Here is a 19,787-nt window from a genome sequence, read left to right on the forward strand (position 1 = left end):
GCGATAAGTAAAATGTACGAGACCAAGTGCAGTGCTCCGCTAGAAGAAAGTGGACAATGAGAAGTGCAAAAAAGAAACATCAAAAGAGCCAATAACGGCAATCCGCGGAGGTGAAGACAAATAATCGCTGAAAAACATGCAGCTTCGGAGGGGACCAATCATGTGCAACCATGAAACCAAAAAAAGAATAAATATGCGAAGGGCCTCCCTAGGAAACGGCAGAGTTCGAGGAAGGCGACCCAAGAAAGAAGTCGGGCACTGTTATGGCACCGGGAGTGGAAGATGGGCTGTCAGGCTTTGGACGTAGGACTCCATAGGCTCACCCGACCGGGACAGCTATTCGAGAGCCGGCCAATACCTCCTCCTCTTCTTCACATTCTCAAGCCACGGAGTAATACCTTGAGATGTGTGGATGCCTGCGCCTGTAGGTACAACGCAAGTAGTTGGACTACGGTCCCGTGCTCACATGCAGCCGCCTGTGCAGGACGTCCTGTTTCCATGCTGCTCAATCCTGAAGGTTTCTGGCGCGGTACCTGTTTCTTCTTGGGTTTACGAAACAACTGCGCTGCAGTCATCAGCGACTCGTCACTCCTTTCCACCACTCTCTTGGGGAGGTCTTCGCTGCTTCCCGCATTGTCTTACGCCGCATCCCATCGAAGGCCGAACTGCTGTTGGCCTCAGTAAAACGCACTGCCTTCGACAGCGTTCATTTTTCTTCTTTGTTAATGTCACTTGAAAACATATCGTGCTGCTAACTGTTGTTTTAGGTGTCCGTTAGCTACTTCCCATTTCCTCTGTGTATTAAGTATCTTGGTGTCAACGCGTGCAAAGAGATTTGGTATTTTTGGGGTACACTGGGGTAATCCCTCAGTGACCTAACGAAAAATGCAATAAATAATCACCTGCATCACATTCAGGTTCAAATTACAGTGGAGGCACTCGACTGTAAAATGAGTCGGGCATTTCTAATGCCCCCATGCTGACACGATGACGAAGCTAAAGATAACGACGACAGAAGTCATCAGTGTGCATGTCGTGTATGTGGATGATGGTCGTCGTAAGCGTAACAAGAGCGAGCGGACGAAAAGGAGTAAATAAAGAAACGGTAGATGAATGGGATGTACAAAGCTAACAAAATGTCTAGCACTTAACGGCTGTCGTAGTAATATGTGGACGACACTGGTAGTGAATGCCTGTCTCAATATGTGGGCCAATCCAGAAGGTAGTGAAGCTTCAAAGTATGGGCGGTTCCGTTAAGAATATTGTAATGTTCGAGTTCTCGCGTGCAGCACAAGGATGAGAGCAGGCAACAAGCCGACACAGACTCCGGTGGCCAACTGCTTTATTCTCGTTCACGCGCTCCGCCAGCTACGCCGCTAGCCACTGAGATGGGGCGGTGTTGCCATCTGTCGTTCTTCGTGGCAAACGGTGTGTTCAAACACGACACCAGCACCAGTACACTCACCTGCCTTTCGGCTTGACGTCAGCACCCTCAGTTTTGCAGTGGGAAATGGACAACTTGATTCAAGGACTACAACACGTGGTGGTGTACTTTAATGATATCCTGGTGACTGGGCGCAATGATGATCCCCTTGAGAACTTGGCCCGTGTACTGCATCGCTTGAAAGTAGCCGGGCTGAAGCTCAAGCTCGACAAGTGCACCTTCTTTGACTCACAGGTGGAATACCGGGGCCACATTGTTACGTCGGGTGCTTTACAACCTAACCCTGAGACGACTGAGGCTGTACTGAAGGCCCCAATGCCTAGTGATCTGAAGTCACTGCAAAGTTATTTGGGACTTGTATATTTGTTCCAACGATTTCCACAAAATTTTTCTACTGTTATTCCTACACTGAATGAGCTGCTCTGAGCCAAGACACCGTGGATATGGGGTGCTGACGAGGAGCGTGCGCTTTGGCAAAGCAAACAGTTGCAGGTGTCTGCTGCGGTTTTGGCACACTACGACCCTCGGAAGCCCTTGGTGCTGATTTGCGATTCATCACCGTATGGAGTGGGAGCTGTGCTGGCTGACCGTGACGACACGGGTGCTGAGCGTCCGATCGCTTTTGCATCAAGAAGTGTAGCGCCAGCTGAGCGCAACTACAGTCATATGGAAAAAGAAGCTCTCGCTCTTGAGTTTGGAGTGATCAAGTTTCGACAGTATGTATGGGGCCGAGAGTTTGAGGCTGTCACGGACCACGAACCTCTGCTTGCCCTGCTCGCCACTGAAAAACCCGTGCCAGAGAGGTGCTCTCCGCGATTGCTGCGCTGGTCGCTGATGCTTGCCGCTTACAACTGCAAGCTTTAGTACCGACCCAGAGCCAGCATCGCAAATGCTGACGGCGTGAGTCGCCTGCTGCTGCCTGTTTCTGCACATTCCGTCGAGCAGCCAGTGGAAGTTTTCGTGCTCAAGGTTGCTTACCCCAAGGTCTTGGTACCTTCTGTAGTGACTGAAGTGACCTCCAAAGATCCTATGCTAGCCAATGTTCGGGACGCATGGTGGGCTGGAACAGAGCTGCGGGAACCTGCTCTGAAATTATATCCACATCGCACGACGCAAATGAGCGTGTAAGAAAACTGCATCCTATTGTGTTCCGAAGTGGTGATTCCTAGTACATTGCAAGGGCACGTGCTAAACCTACTCCATGAATGCTAACCTGGCATTTCCAAAATGAAAGCAGTGGCTCGTAGCCATGTTTGTTGGTCGACCCTGATGGAAACGTCACGAACACTGTGCGTCGATGCCGTGTGTGTCGGGAGAACCAGAGGACTGCGCGTCCAATAGCGATGACGCCATGACCGTTCCCTGCGAAGCCGCGGTCGCGAATCCACTTTGACTTTGCTGGACCTCTGAATAATCAATACTTGCTGATTGTCAGTGATGCCTATTTAAAGTGGATAGAAGTCATTCCTATGACAACACCGTCCCCCGATGCCACCATTCCATGCTTACGCACCATGTTTGGTACCCATGGGTTGCCAGACGTGATCGTGTCTGATAATGGACCAGCATTCGTGTGTGCCAGTTTCGAAGAATTTCTCCAGAGAAATGGCATAAAGCCTGTGCTGACACGGCTGTATCACACGGCATCAAATGGTCGTGCGGAGCGTGCAGTGCAAACTATTACATCAAAGCTAAAGAAGGCAGTGGGCGGAAGCTTCGAGTGTAAGCTAGCTCGTGTCCTTCTAAACTACAGAACAACGCCGCATGTGATTACTGAATGCTCTCCTGCTGAGTTAATGATGGGACTCAAGCTGAAAACAGCTTTGACTCTATTGCATCCTGACATGAGGTCCACAGTTCTGAGAAGGCAGCTAAAACAGAATGTGGCCTACGACAAAATCATGTACCCGACGCCGCTTGTGCGACCAGGGCATCATGTCTATGCACGAAACTTACGAGACGGCCCACCCTGGGTTCCAGCGACAGTGACTGCTACGTCAGGCGATGACATCGCCGATGTCACAATGCCCGATGATCGATCCTGGAACCGGCACCAAGAGTACCTGCGCCCAGACTTCACCGCACTCGACGTGCCTCCGGGTGCCTTGGCGAAACCGCAAGCCTGCCCGTGTGACGGAAGCGTACATCACCAACAGACCTCTGCTGGGCAACCACAGCTGAGCGCCAACTGTGAGGACGAAGCTACACAACACGAAGCTTTGCGAAGAAAGAATTCAGTGCTGGATGTGCCACACGCTCCGGCACCCGATTCTGAACCGAGTAAACACCAAGTGTGAAGAAGTTCGAGAGCCAGGCGACCCGTTGTGCGGTATTCACCATGAGGCTTGTGTGGATTGTTTTCCCTGTGGGGGTGGGGAGGGGTGTCGTGCTTGACCACAGCGTTTGCCACGAAGAACGACAGATGGCAACACCGCCCCTTCTTATTGGCTTCTCGTGAACGAGAATAATGTGTTAAGAAGTTGGTTAGCGCCGTCTGTGTCGGCTGGTTGCCTGCTCTCATCCTTCCGCTGCACACGGGAAATCAAATGTTACAAATATGTCACCTAAAACTTTTGTTGCTCCAAAAGGTAGTGTCGTCTGCAAATTCGAACAGTCTACACGAGTATATGGAGGGTCCAAATGGCGGCACACTGCTATGGTCGTGCAGTTTTATTACGCTGGCTATTCTCTCGTGGTTATATCGGTAGATATCAAAGTAGTACACTATAAAGAAAATTTACCCTGCGCGATGTTCCTCCTCCTCCTCTCACGCGAGGCCAGACCCCATGGAATACCACGCCTTAGTTCCGTGCCATACACCCACCAAAATTGCTGAGGAGGACTTTGTCTTTGATAAATTTCAAATAAAGATCGAATCGCCATGCATATATATTTCAATAGATCTACCTTCAGGAATGGTGTTTTCCTAATTTCCACGTGCTGAAAATTTCGCTCTGATGAAAGCAAGTATTTATTCTTAATTTATTGTACGTAGGGAGTGGGTTCAGACTTCGTAAGTACATTTCAAACATTCTGTGCACTTTCATTTATGAGACCTGAAGTGGGATTTGTTTGCGTCATCATTTTGGACTATGTCTCACCTACAATGCTGCTTACTGTTCTCTACTCCAACACGCTTGCCTTTTCTGTGTCGAACAACGCTATGATCTCCCAAACTCGTTTCTACACTGACAGAAAAGAGATTGGCAATGTATGTGCGAATATTGCTCTCATATCTCCACTAATGCGCAGGTTGCGGTTGGTCCCATGCCACGGGAAGGGTTTTCAATGGTGAGCCTATAAGCAGGACGCTAATTCCTTGGATAGTAAGTGCACCATCAACTGCTTTGCCCCCTACATATGCGAATCAATTTTCGCGAAAACTTTGTCTACGCTTACAATTTTTTCGCTTTCTAAGTATTTAAAGTTATACTATATGAATTCTTATAAGTCAGTTGAAAGGCGGAATTGCTTGACTGACTAGTGCAATAGAGGATTCTAGACGAACCGATGTGACGACAAACTTGGGCGGCGGTCACAGAGTTCCCACTGAATATATTCAGCCGTATACCGCATTTCAACTCCTGAAACGCGTTAGTTCTCAGGCGTATATGGAGTATTCCATTGAGATTCCCTTTGGACACGCTGCGCCATCTAGCGACGCGGCCATAAAGTACACGCGTGGCGGGTGGAGATAACCAGACAAGACTGTCTTGGTATAAAATGGCGACTGTTGGAGTCCGCCAAACACTAGAGGCAATTTAGGGATTTATTTGTCGCTAAACAGTGGCACGTACCTGCTTGCGCACACCCAGTGACTAAAGTTGGCCTGCAAAAGCTGAACTGAATACGTAAGCACCTAAACGGCCACAGAAAGGGACCAAATTCGTGTCGATGATTGGTTCTGAACTCTCTGCTCTGAAAACAGAAGGTTTATGATGTACATATTACCCCATGTACTATCGTGAGGGTCATGTTGGTGACGGTCTAAAGAAAGCCTAAATCTGGACATTAGATAGATAGATAGATAGATAGATAGATTAGATAGATAGATAGATAGATAGATAGATAGATAGATAGATAGATAGATAGATAGATAGATAGATAGATAGATAGATAGATAGATAGATAGATAGATAGATAGATAGATAGATAGATAGATAGATAGATAGATAGATAGATAGATAGATAGATAGATAGATAGATAGATAGATAGATAGATAGATAGATAGATAGATAGATAGATAGATAGATAGATAGATAGATAGATAGATAGAAGTGCATGAAATATTGCATTGAATATTTACTATTTAAAAGGGATATAGGACAATCGACCTTGTCATCAAATATGTTAAATCTCGCTAAATCAAGAACAGATGGCAAATGAGTCTTAGAACATAATTGCATTCTGAGTAGTTTGCAGGTTATTTTCTTGCTGCAAACAGCTGATACTAGGTGACAGAAAAGACGTTTATCACCTCGCATGTGCTATCCTGTGATCGGATGGTGCAGGTAAGGGTTAGGTGACTGTAATAAAATAAATAGCGACTATATTAGGATGCACAGGATAATGAAAGCAACCCTCAAAATACCCGCGTGTAAATAATAAAGGGAAAATCAGACATTCACCCGTTCGCTGCAATTGCTACTAAAGTAACCCATACGAGTTTCTCGAAAGAAAAAGCCTCAGATTTGAAGGAAAATTCTTGGTTTGACTAAAGTGTTTGACGAATGAGTTCTGCGAAAACCCGCAAGGTTTCCTGCGGGTTTCCGCAGAACTTCAACGTCATACTCGCAGTGGTTGCTCAGTAGCTGTGGCGTTGGCTGCTGAGCACGAGACCGCGGGATCGAAACCCGGCCACGGCGGCCGCATTTCGATCGGTGGGAAATGCAAAAACACCCGTGTAGGTGGATTTAGGCGCACGTTAAGGAACCCCAGGTGGCCGAAATTTCCGGAATCCTCCACTACAGCGTGCCTCATTATCAGAAGGTGGTTTTAGCACGTAATACCCCGTAATTTAATTTATTTAAACTCTTACTATGGAACTATAGAAGGGAGCAAACCAACGGGCCTGATTTTCATGAATCGCAATCATCTGAAACAAATAATGAAGCCATGGAAAACACACGGAAACTCGAAATTATCACCAGATGAAAACAAAACTGGTCTAACAAATAATCTGTCGCTGATGGCAGCCTACCTAAGGATCCGCCGATTGTTCTAGGAAGGTAGTTGTCTCGACGTCCATATTCTTGGTTATTTGCTTCAATAAAAACTGCAGATTTTATCCCCTATACCCATTTTGGATCCATATGGTTTTTAGGAACCAAAGGTTCTCTTTTTTCTCTTTTCGTTATTTGACAGAGAGGGGTCTTTATTCCGCCAACTTTGTTGCCTTTACGTGCCGTAGGAGGGCTCTTTTGTCTGCTGCCTGCTCAAACATTCAGTTTGCGTTCGGTTTCACCTCACACGATTGGCGTAGGGCGAACCAACGTCGTCAGGCATGCCCGCCAGCGCGGCCTTGGCCAATCGCATGAGGCGAAACTGAACGCAAAATGAAAGCGCGTTCCGAACAAAAATCCGTCATCTAGCCCATGGTGTGTCGCTGTAAATCTTGAATTCTATAATGAGATCACGTCGACACTGAACATGGGGTGGGTTGAGGTGGGAAATTTTACCTAAAAATTCACCGACCAAGCTTCGGTGTTCTAGGAATCGGAAAGATGTTGCTTTTGAGAAGCATTTGCCTAAGCTTGTTTGAAGGCACACTTAAGCTGATGTTTTATAGTATTCTTCTTGCGGCCCTTTAGCCTTTGATGTATGAGAAAAACGAAACCCGATTCCATTTTATTCATACGGAGGTGCAGCTTTGCAAGCCTGTTGCTCAGGCAATTAACTTGAAAGCGAATATGATTAGTGAAGTAGGCCCATTTTGTTAATGAAATTTCCGGCAGTACAACCCTACGAGAACAGCCTTTTGCTAGAAATGGCCTTTAGGTGGCCCAAGATATGACAAGAGAATATATGTCATGGTGCCATGTGTCTTAGTGCCTTTGTTTTGTTCGAAAAGTTTTCAGACAGTAAGGTTTTTATACAGTGATGATAATTTAGACCTGTTTAGAAGCTCTACAGTGTTACATTATTTTACATTTGTTTTTATGCACTCAATAAATAAGCGCTTACTGCAGAATGCTCCAGAGATTACGATATGTATCATTCGTAATGTTGAACGCAGTCTTACCTCATTTGCTCATTAGGCTTCGATCCTAGGGACCGTGCAATCAAACTGCAAGACTAAAGCATGTGATGATACTTGAACATACCTTTTCAGCAAATTTTTAGACGATTGCTATGTAATATGGCCGATCAAACAGTCATCGTGCCATTTCGAGCACCTAGTGGCTAAAAATGTGCAATTCTCCAGCCCATCAAATTTTTAAACGTTGTGCTGTGATTTGGCAAATCCAGTTTTTTCGCAATTCCCCCACAATGGAATATATCTAAAAGTTGATGTGTTTTTCCCAGGTACAGATAGAAACATCTGTGCGAGGCACGGGTAAACTCAAGCTGTGCGGTGGAAGCATCATTACACGCAATGTTGTGATGACAGCAGCACATTGTTTTCCTGAGATGTGCGTATTTTTTTGACGTCTTCATTTACCCTGAGTTCTAATTTAGGAAAGCTTTAGTTAGATATAAGTGGGTCACAAAAAATGCAGCGGTGTGTAAGTAAAGACGACTGATGCTTTGTGCTTCAAATGCTTGTGCTGCAAATTCGTGCGCAGAAGCTGAATGATGATTCTCGAGCTTAAGCAGAGCCTAATTTCACTGAGGTTGAATTGCGTAATCTGCAAGGAACAGCCTCCAGGCACTTCAAGAATAATTATATTTTACTGCCATGTATAACTGTAAACAAAAAAAATCATCATAAATGTACTGGATAAATTAATAATCGAGATTCAATACAGCCTAGATAAAAATGAAAAGAACAAAATACATCCTAATGAATGCCTCTTTCCTCCGCAATCTTTAATTTCTTGATCCGCTTGTATAGCCTTAATAACGGTGGGAATGTTGTTTCAAATAAAGATAGGCGAGTGGCATAATCTCTGCCACAAAAATTGTTTCTGCGCGATTGTTCTCCAGCCTCCTGAACACTTGCTTCTAAATTCTTAAGTTTTTTAACCTCAGAGCTTCGAAGATCGGAGATAGAGAAGAGAGGATAACATGTAAGGCATGAACAATAATGCACAGCCTTTGCCAAACGTATACGGGCTACTCTGCGCCATCACCATACACGGCTTTAGGCTATGCGCGGTCGACAATCGTTACCGCTGGATGACGAGAAGGAAGGTTCTCTTCATTCTCAGTTATGGAATGCCTCGCAAATTCTCGTACACAGCCTCTAGTCAGCTTCCTAGTTGCAGTAAATGTAGTCCGTTTAATTTTGGGAAATGATGTACATAGGAAAAAATAAACCGCGGAACACGTGCAGTGGCAGATATTTCCAGAAACACAAAATTTTAGTGCGTCGTTATCATGATCATCAGAAGCAGCAGCAACAGCCTATATTTATGTCCACTGCCTGTACGAAGCTCTCACGCCGCCTTCTCCAAGTACCCCTGTTCTGCATCAACGCATTCCTCATGCAAATTTTTTTAATTTCACCACCCCACCTAGATGTCGGCCGTCCTCGGTTGCGCTTCCCTTCTCTAGGCGCCCATTCCGTAACTGTAATGGTCCACCAGTTATCCATCCTACCCATTGCATGGCCAGCCCAGCTCAAAATTTTTCTCCTAAATTCATTCGAATATCGACTATTCCTGTTTGCTCTCTAGTCGATGCCGCTCTCTCCCTGTATGTCAATGTTACGCCTAACCATTCTGGTTCCATCATTCTTTGCACGGTCCTTAACTTGGTGTCGAGCTTTTTCTTCAACCTCGAGGTTTCTGCCCCATATGTTAGTACCAGTAAAATGCAGTGACTGTACAGCTTCTTTTCAATGATAGTGGTAAGTCCCAGTCAGCATCTGACAACGTCCGCCATACGCACAACGATGCATTTTTATTAGTCTGTAAATTTCGTTCTCATGATCAGAGTCCCCTGTGATGGTAACTTACATAGGTAAACGTACTCCTCCGCAGACTCTAGAGGCTGACTAGGGATCTTGAACTCTTGTTCCCTTCCCAGGCTATTGTATAATATGTTTGTCCTATGCATATAAATGTTAAACCCCACTTTTACACTTTGTGCGTTAAAGGCACGCTAAATGCAAATACTAAGTCACCATGGATTGCTCAAATACCCTTCCAGATATCTCGCAACGCTTGTTTCGTGTCAAGGAAAAACTTAGGTTACGAGAAAATTGCATCTGAAGGGTGAGGGAGTGATAACGTTGATAACCAACTGGGGGAGTGATAACGTTGCATAAGCTATCAAGGCGATTTGCTGCCGTCGGAGAGGAAAACGGCGCCCGATAGACGGCGGTACCGAGCCAAGACAGAGAAAGTCAGAGCGGCGGATTCTCCGCTGCCGCTGCTTTTGGCCAAGTGGTGTAGACCGTTACGGATCCCACAACATCGCATAGAAATTGGATTGTCTGTTACTGGCAGTTTGTGCGAGATTCGTGAGCCAGCAAAACCAGCGCCGCACTAGGCGATAACTACTGAAACGCGAAAGCGTGGGCGGCGAACAGTCGAGACAAAACGAAACTGCTCGACCACCCGCGTCGTTGTCAAGGGTAATTTCAATTAGTTCTTTTGTCTAAACGTTAAGTAGAACGGGACAAGAAGCATTTTATTTGGTCTTATAATACAAAGATGTTTTGTGCAACGATTGGTTGAGTATTAGTGACAGAATTTAACTGAGAAGTACTTTCGTCGCCAGACCAGTACTTGAATTTCCCGGGGAAGTCTCTAATCATCTACTTTATTTACTTCAATTTCTTCATTATTAAGGCTCTCTTAGCGGTAATATATATGCCTTAGATATTCTCAAGCACTGATATTTCACTTTAGCTTGACAATATTGACAGCAGGTGCCCAGCGCCAGCGGGATCCTGATATCTTCAGCGCTGCCATTGATAAAGAAGTTGAAGATTGGCTGGAATTGTATGAACGCGCCAGCCACACCACAAATGGGACGATCCCCTGAAGCTCCGCAACGCCATCTTCTGTTTATATGGCGTCGCCAAGGTGTGGTTCAAAAAGCACGAAGCCGATCTCCGCCCGTGGGCTAGCTTCAAAACCGGCATCGCAGAAGTTTTCGGTTGCCCTGGCTGTTATATAAGGCGTCACTGCCTACCGCAGCGCTATGAGAAGGCGCGCGCTTGGAGCCGCCCAAGGGAGAGAAAATAAAGCATGGAATAAACGCAGAGGAAGAGTAACGTCTCCATTCCTGTCCTACTGAGTAATATGCACGATATAACATAATTGGCGACGAGGATTTAACAACGCATGTGCTACCGGCTTGCCCTTCATCTGTGCCGTCGATTGCTGCATAGCATCCTCTACGATTAGTATTACGGGGCTACAACCGCCACCCCCGTTCCTGTCATCACCTGCAGACCCAGTCATCCCATGGGAGCAATGGATTCAAGCGTTCAAGAACTACATGGTGACGTCGGGCGCCTTCGACCTACCGGCAATGTTCCGGAAGGCGATTCTGCTCAACTGCTTGGGCTTGGAAGCACAACGCATCTTCGAGATTCTCACGTCGGAGGACGACCCGCGCTTTTTGGCTTCGAGCGCCACCGGAGGGACGTTGACGACTCCTACCCTAGATGAGTTCGACTGCGCTATTGCGACACTTGAAAGTCACTACAAGAGCTCTGTCAATGTCACCGCAACGCGTCACCATTTCCGTCGACGTGCACATGCCCCATGTGAGACTGGGCTCGATTACCACGCTCGTAGGAGCTTGCAACTTCGGTGACTTGGCGGACGACATGATGCGCGACCAGCTTATAGAAAAAACTACTAGCGAATACTTGCGTGAACGTCTTATACTGGAAGAGTCTCTTACGCTTTCTCGGGTACTTACCATTGCGAGACAGCATGATAAGGCGATGAGAGAAGCGAGAGAACTTGCACGACATGAAGCACAAGTTGATCACGTTAAAGACACAAACACGTCAAATATGAGAGAAAAGCTCGGTGGGACGTGCACGTGCTATAAGACGCCAACTGAAAGTCATCGAGCTCTGAAAGAGGAAGAATGTTATCGTTGTGGCTCTTGGGACCATCTGCCGAATAGCCCTCACTGCAAAGCTAAGACCTATAAGTGTCGCAGATGTGGAAAGACTGGCCATGTGGAAAAGGTGTGCAAGTCTTCCCGAAAGTCTCAAAAGCAAATTCAGCATGTCACGGAAGGCGACGCAGATACAGCTGACACGGACAATCACATAAGTGTTTGTCCTATCTGGAGTCGTAAGAAGGGAATTTATGCAGTGTTCGAAATTGAAGGAATTTTCGTGTCGTTCCTGATTGACACTGGATCATCGGTTTCAATCGTAGCGGAAGAACTTTACCAACGCCATTTCGATACACTATTTACTCTGACATCAACATCCGTCTAACTGCTCGATTATTCTAAGTCAGCAATTCCTATAAAAGGATGTTTCATTGCTCCAGTTTCATTTCATGCCCGATGCACTTCTGTCCTTGTGTACGTTGTGTCGGGAGGAAAAATAATTCTTGCTTTAGATGGCATCGCGGCTCTGGATTTGAAGATTCAAGGGTCACCTCTCAGGTGTTTGCTAATGACACAAGAAACTCTTGTGCTCCCTCCTGAATTACGTTCCGAGTTTGAGCACTTGTTTGAAAAGCAGCTAGGAACTGTCAAAGGTTTCACTCACAAGGTCAGAGTTCGCGCACCTGTTCAACCTGTGGCCAGCAAACTGAGACGGCTACCACTCGTCATTCGTGAGCAAGTCTCGGCAGAAGTAAAAAATTTAGAAGCTCAGGACATCATTGTGCGCGTTCATTCTTCATAGTGGGTCTCCCCAATTGTCGTAGCCAGATAAAAGTATGGCTCGATTCGTATGTGCGTAGACCTACGAGAGCCAAACAAAGCTATAGTAGTGGTCAGTTTTCCCTTGCCACAAACTGAGGAGCTTTTGAACAGCTTGGCTGGTGCACAATGAATCTCCAAGCTAGATTTCGCTTCTGCATACCATCAGTTACTACTAAGTCCGGAGAGTCGTGATCTTACGACGTTTATAACCCACGACGGACTATTTCGCTTTAAGAGGGTGTGCTTCGAACTGGCATCGGCACCGACGGCGTTTCAGAAGATGATGCATATGATCCTCCAAGGATGCAAATGCGTCTTGTTTTACATCGACGACATAATCGTGTTCCGAAGCTCCAGAGAGGATCACTTGGTAAATTTACGCACTGTTTTGAAACGGCTCTCTGACGCTATCCTCAGGCTCAATTATAAATGTGTTTTTGACGTCACAGAGTTGAATTTCCTAGGCCATGTTGTCAGCGCGAAACGGTTATTCGCACTGATGTCATCTATCGAGGCGATAACCAAGGCACCTTCACATACAAATATTAATGAACATCGCTCGCTGCTGGGACTCGCAAGCTTCTACTCCAAGTTCATCCCGCATTCTTCTGATGTTGTGGAGCCAATGCGTGTTTTGCTTCGAGGAAACGCGCCTTTCGCTTGGACTGCAGCAGCCCAAACCTGCTTGGAGCAGCTGAAAACGTTGATAACATCTTGCGAAGTTCTTAACTTTTTGCTCCTCAGTTAACCGTGTATGTTACAACTGATGCCTCGGGATATGGATTACGTGCTGTACTGCAGCAGGATAACGGAACATCACTGCAAACTGTCACGTTCGCCTCCCGCACTCTTCAACCGCATGAAAGGAAGTACTCCATCGGCGAACGTGAGGCCCTGGCCTGTGTCTGGGCTTGCGAGCACTGGCACGTTTACCTGTGGGGCCGACCTTTCATCTTGCGAACAGACCACGCTGCTTTGGTTACGCTCCTCTCAACGAAAGGCACAGGTCACCGTCCGGTATGTATTTTGCGCTGGTCATCACGGTTGCTGTGCTACAACTACATCATGGAATACAGGAAGGGTAGCGAAAACGTCGTGGCTGACGCACTCTCCCGGCTGCTCGTGCAGAGTTTCATCCATGATGCACCCGAACAAGAATTTACATGTCTCTTGTTCCCAGTAGTTACCATGAAAGAGCTTCAAGAAGCAAGTGCCGCCGATCAGGCTATCTCTCAAGTTAAGCAGTTTAACACTACTTCTTGGTCTGACAAGAAATCGTTGTCAAAAGAGCTGCTACCTTACTTTCATGTGCGATCTGATCTCTTTGTTGTTAGCGACATCCTTTGCCGGGGTGACAGGATTGTCGTGCCTTCAGCTTTGACCCGCCGTCTTATGGATCTGGCTCATGAGTCACACGCAGGTATAAGTCGTAACAAAGCTCGTCTTAGGGAGTCATATTGGTTGCCGTGCATGGATAATCACATTGAAGAACTTGTATGCACATGTGTAGCTTGCCAGTCATGTGACAAATCAGCACGTACATCTGCAGCCCCAATCCAACACGTCACTCTTCAAGAGAAAGCCTGGGACAAAGTTGCTATCGACATTGTGGGACCTTTCACCAAGCTCCAGCTGACTATCGATTTGCCATAGCGCTTATTGATTATTACAGCAAGTGGCCATAGGTGACTTTTGTACGCGATGCGACCACGTCTACGGTGACCAAATTCCTACTTGAACTTTTCGCAAGCGATGGATATCCACGTGGTATCGTATCCGATCATGGAGCACAATTTTCTTCGGCGAATTTTGAAGATTTTCTCACAGAGCGCGGAATCACTCATAATAACTCTTCTGTGCATTACCCGCAACCTAACGGTTTAGTGGAAAGATTTAACAGGGTATTAAAGTCCTACATTCAATTGGCCCTGTTATAACGTCGTGAGATAAGAACTGCGATGTTTGATTACCTACAAACATATCGCTGTACACCTCATGCGACTACTGGTGTTGCACCCGCTATTCTTTATAGACGCCAACCTCGCACCAGACCTGACATTGTGGGATTCCCTGACAAATGTTTCACCAATGACCCTTCAAAGGCACTACAGCAGTTCAGACAGCGCATCAAGAACAAGCAAATGACGTCGAAGCGCTACACCGATGAAAAACGCGGTGCCAAGGAACCCAACTTCACCGTTGTTGACTAAGGGCGGGTTAAATTACCTGCACTTCATGAGCAGTTCTCTTCACAGTTTTCTGCGCCCAAGAAAATTATTGGAAAGCGCGGACCCACCTCTTATCTCTTGGAAGATAGGCGGGTGTGGAATGCTTTCAAATTAGCGGCCGTTCACCCTGAAGCTATCGGCAGAATAAAATTAGGCGCCACTGCTGTCATGGACTGATGACCGGTATCCGATCACTCAACTAGTACGGCTGTAAGCCATCCGTCACAACTTGGCATATCAAGCGCAGATAATGCACCCCTGAATCCAGAACCACCTGCTGCAGGGCACACGCAACAAGCTTGAGGTAATTTCCCAAGATGCGAAGAGCGCGTGAGGAGAAGCGCCCGCAACAAGAAGACACCAAAGAAGCTGCGTGACTACATCAGGAAGTAAGGCACCGTTTTTTTTTTTACGAGGGGATATGGTATATAAGGCGTCACTGCCTGCCGCATCGCAATGAGAAGGCGGGCGATTGGAGCCGTCCAAGGGATAGGAAAAAGGGGATGGAATATACGCACAGGATGAGTAATGTCTCCATTCCTGTCGCACTAAGTAAAATGCATGATTTAACACTGGCGTGTGCAAACTTCGCGCTGACCAACCCCTACGAAGCCGGTCGCAGCAAACTGGCGACACATTCACAAGCTACATAGAAGAGATCGTCGACCTCTCCCGGCGTGTCAACCCGGCGTTGGCGGGTTGACACGCCAATGTCCTGCCGCTGACGGTAGCACGATGACCGTGGTCGGAATGTGTACAGCACACGTGATCATTTCCGGCCGCATACTGTCATAATTTTCACCGTTCTTGACCGTTGCCCCCATGACTACATACTAGGCCTAGACTTCCTCTCCGCCCATTCAGCACTCATCGATTTTTGCTCAAGTAGTGTGCGTCTTGACCTGGCCCTACTGGACATGCCTCCAAAACCACAGGAAATTCGCCTGAGGCCTCCTGATTTTGTTCACATGTTCACCAATGTGTGTACTGTACTGGAATGTGATAAAAGAGTTCGTCCGTGCTGCGGTCGCTCGGTCAGCTTTCGCTGCTGTCATCAGCCACGCCAGCACCTTCGCATTTTCCGCCTAACCTTTGCCGGGTCATCGAAGAGCAAGTGGGTGCAGCTCTCCCTTCTGCTCGGGAGACACCCTTGTGTGGCTTTGGGTTCCCACCATTCCTGCTGGACTATCATCCAAGCTTGTCTCCAAATATCAAGGACCCTACTGTGTTGTAGCGCAAACATCGCCTGTGAACTATATTGTCGAGCCTGTCGCGCCACCTACGGACCAACGCTGTCGTGGTCGTGAAACCGTCCACGTACAACGCCTGAAGCCGTATTACGACCCCATGATTCTAAGTTCACCATGAGTCGCCAGGATGGCTCCTTTTCCTGTGGGATGCAATTGTAGTGCAGGGGAATGCCCAGCGCCGCAGCCACATCGCCAGTCGCCCGGGAGGCGCGAGCTCGAGACTGCCTGATCTTCTCTGGTTGACACACGCTGCCTGCTACTCTGTTGTGCTGTATTGCTATTAGAATTCCTTTAGTGTCCCTTTAAGGCCCACAATCATTTGTTTTAATTCGACCTCAGTGTTGCTGAACCGAACAATGTCATCTGCAAACCAAAAGTTGCTGAGATGTTCGCCGTTGATGCTCACTTCTACGCCTTCCCAATTTAATAGCTTGAATACTTCTTCCATGCAAGCAGTGAATAGTGAATAGCGTTAGAGAGATTGCGTCTCCTTGCTGAACAATTCCTTTATAAATAATTTCCTACTTTTGGAGCCCCAAGGTAGTTGTGTAACTTTTGTAGATATTTAAGAAGATATGCACGTATGCCTCCTGTACATCTTGATTACGCACTGCCTCTACGAATGCTGGTACCTCTACTGAATCACCTCTACTCTACTCCAACTCTAATGAATCAACAGCGTTTTCATAATCTATGAAATCTATACAGAAAGATTGATTGTACTCTGCAGATTTCTCGAATGATCACATGAATTTTATCCATCGTAAATATCCCTTCCTGAAGCCAGCCTGTTTTCTTAATTAGATGAAGTGTTGCCGTTATTCTACTGAGAACTGGCTTGATAAATATTTGACAGAATACTGAAAACAAGCTGATGGGCCTGTAATTTTAAATTGTTTAACGCGTACTTCCATGTGGATTTATATAGAGTTGGCATACCAATTGGCTGGTACACTTGAAGTCAAGAGCCATAGCGTATAAAGAGCCCGCAAGCTTTTCAAGCGTGGGATTTCCTACAACTTTGTTTAAGTCTACTCTTACTGCATCTTCTGCTGCCGCTTTTGCACGAGTGAGGATTTTGGGCTTTCAATTTTAGTAAAGCGATTCGTAGCGCCCGTATGCTACATTAAATAACAAAAGAAGCTAGTGCTGAGAAGTGTTGGGAAGTATAAGTGCGTTTGGCATTTGGCTTGCTATATATGTTGTCATCTGTCACGTGGGATAAAAATGCATGCAGATGATTCCAGCATAATGGATTCTGGATGACACGAATATGGGTAAATTTGCGCTATATATATAAAAATGTGATTGAAGCTTCTGTGTATCACGGTAACACGATGCAATTTGTAACAAAGCAAATAAATTACGTTTTGTTCCACTCTAAGCCTCTAAATATTTTAAATTTAAGGAGTAGCAAATGAGGAGACGTAGCTTACTGTAAATATTTTTATCGCTAACAACGCCATCACATTTGTGACATGCCATTTATTGAGGTATAACTAAAGGAATAAAGATAATGCATTTGAAAGAACGGCCAAATTACGCTCATGAAATGCTTGATTTCTGGTCGTGGTAACACCACTGTATTTGAGAATACTCGATTATCTGAGGTCGGCTAATATGAGCCGGCTTGACGAATGCTGCAAACAATGACAAATTCCTACTACTTGAAACAGAATATACTACAGAGTGCTAGGTACTGACGCTTTGTGTTTGCTTTGAACAAAAACGCTGGAAACAAGGAAGATGCTGTAAATAATAACGTTAACGTGCGTGTAAGCTATTGCGCACATTACTAATCAGCATACATGAACGTATAAACGGAGCAAAACAGTTAGTACAAATAAAATTCTCTGAGAGAGATAACTGAGAAGCAGGCTAACAGAACTACTACACAACTAACTCCGCGTTTCCAAACACGTTCGGAATGTTGATGAAGGAGTGTGACTTAAGGTGAACACTGGTGCAGTGGTAATTAAATTTATAGGAGCACGTCGGAACTAAACAAAGTTGTGTCAGCACTTAATAAAATTCCAGGGTAGCATCAACGAAATCCCAGCAAGCAAAACTTACTTTGCTCATAAATCTTGCTTTTCTTGTTTTATACATTTCCAAACACAACATAGCAGTTTGCATAAACGAAAGTGTTCTTCATATATTTGCTTTCTTGCTTGTATTTGATATTGGTATGCATGGTATTGCTGTACATTAACAAGTCTCACTGTAGCCTCGTATATGGTAATGAAGAAGTTCTTAACAAAAACACGGTTGTAACTTTAGGAAGTTTTTTTGCCTGGCCTTCTCCCTTAGGTCCTTACTAGAAGAAATTACTATATATTACAATTCGACAAAGACAAGAGCTGGGCCGGAAAATTATGTGGACCGCATCATTACGTATCCCAAATTCAATAAACGCTATGCCATGAAATATGACATCGCACTGTTGAAGGTAACGGTATTTCATTGTTTTCTTGATAGGTATAAAAACTTTTCATGATTTCTGTTCTACTTGAACTTTATCCAGAGGAGTTCTAAAGTATTAGCCAGCCAGAAATGTAATTCGAATAAGAATAACTTATTGGAATACGAAAAAAATAAGGGTTAGATTACTTAAATGTGCCACCACATTACGCAGAAAAAAATTTTGTAGTCATGTCTTCTAAAGTATCGCCCACCGTGGTTGCTCAGTGGCCATGGTTTAGGGATGCTGAGCACGAGTTTGCGGGATCGAATCCCGGCCACTGCGTCCGCATTTCGAAGGCGGCGAAATTCGAAAACGCCCCTCTACTTAGATTTAGGTACGCGGTAAAGAACCCCAGTTGGTCGAACTTTCCGGAGTCCTCTACTACAGCTTGCCTCATAATCAGAAAGAGGTTTTGGCATGCAAAACCGCATAATAAATCATTTATTTAAAGTATCGAAGTTCAATAACTTTGATTATGAGATTCAATTTTCAGGAAACATTCCTTCATTAATCGTGTCAGTGGAAACCTTTACAAGAATATAATCGCTGTGGTAATATAGGTGCGGACATTCCGAGAAGCGAGAAGCATTTATTACGTATATCATATACGGTTGTGGGTGTCTTGCTGTTGTCTCTTCAGCAAATATTTCCGTAATACTTTATCGTTCGTTTACATGCCAATAATTATGAAGCCTACGTTTTTATTTTAGGCTAGCTTCATTATAAGTGACCCGAAGGCATATAGCACTAAAAACGTATCACATTTGTGGCACTAATTTCATAATCATCGCAAATGCATTATCGCTTGCATGCAACCTGTGTGAATACTTCCATAACTTCTGACTAGATGTATAGTTATTTTTTGCTTATGTTGCACCTGCACGAGATCAGTTACCTACATTTTTTAGCAGAATTTTGTTGCTACTCTTGTTTTACAGGTTCGAAATAATTTTAGGTTTGATAGATTTGTTCGACCAATATGCCTTCCCAATAGAGATATTATTGTGGGAAAAAGACCATTATTAGCTGCCGGCTGGGGAATCATTAATTCTGGTAAGTCATGCTTCATATTTCTTTGCGCATTTATTCATCTATGCACCTCGCTGTCCTATGCCCAATAAAGGTCTTTCCGGTGCAAAGCGTTTATGATGACGGACGCGCTTTCATTTACTTTATTTTCAAGCATGCTGGTTTTCCGTTGCAGAAATACAAAACTCAATTTAACAGCCCACAACAGCCGCAATTTATTGATGCCGGTCTAAGTACAACTATTCAATTATCGTATTACGACAATCCAATTAAGCTACCACTTTTTGACAAGATTGCCTCATGCTTTTTAAAAAGATATTCGTACCTAACTCTTGTGTCTGATTGCTATATTTAGAAA

The 19,787-nt window shown here is 45.4% G+C and overlaps 2 protein-coding genes across 4 annotated transcripts in view; one reads left to right on the forward strand and one right to left on the reverse strand.

The window, feature by feature from the left end:
- LOC135912124 (trypsin-like) overlaps positions 1-19,787 on the reverse strand; it is a 339,009-nt gene that overhangs the window by 235,814 nt on the left and 83,408 nt on the right. The gene's annotated exons all lie outside the window — the stretch shown is intronic.
- The window catches only part of LOC135912122 (venom peptide isomerase heavy chain-like), a 51,011-nt gene that overhangs the window by 14,405 nt on the left and 16,819 nt on the right, over positions 1-19,787 (forward strand). The window contains exons 3-6 of the mRNA XM_065444505.1: positions 4,697-4,770; positions 7,971-8,077; positions 18,247-18,385; positions 19,339-19,453. Of these exons, the coding sequence (XP_065300577.1) occupies positions 4,697-4,770; positions 7,971-8,077; positions 18,247-18,385; positions 19,339-19,453 (435 nt within the window). The remainder of the gene's footprint in view (positions 1-4,696; positions 4,771-7,970; positions 8,078-18,246; positions 18,386-19,338; positions 19,454-19,787) is intronic.

This window comes from Dermacentor albipictus, chromosome 10 (genome assembly GCF_038994185.2).
Source record: "Dermacentor albipictus isolate Rhodes 1998 colony chromosome 10, USDA_Dalb.pri_finalv2, whole genome shotgun sequence".
NCBI lineage: Eukaryota > Metazoa > Arthropoda > Arachnida > Ixodida > Ixodidae > Dermacentor > Dermacentor albipictus.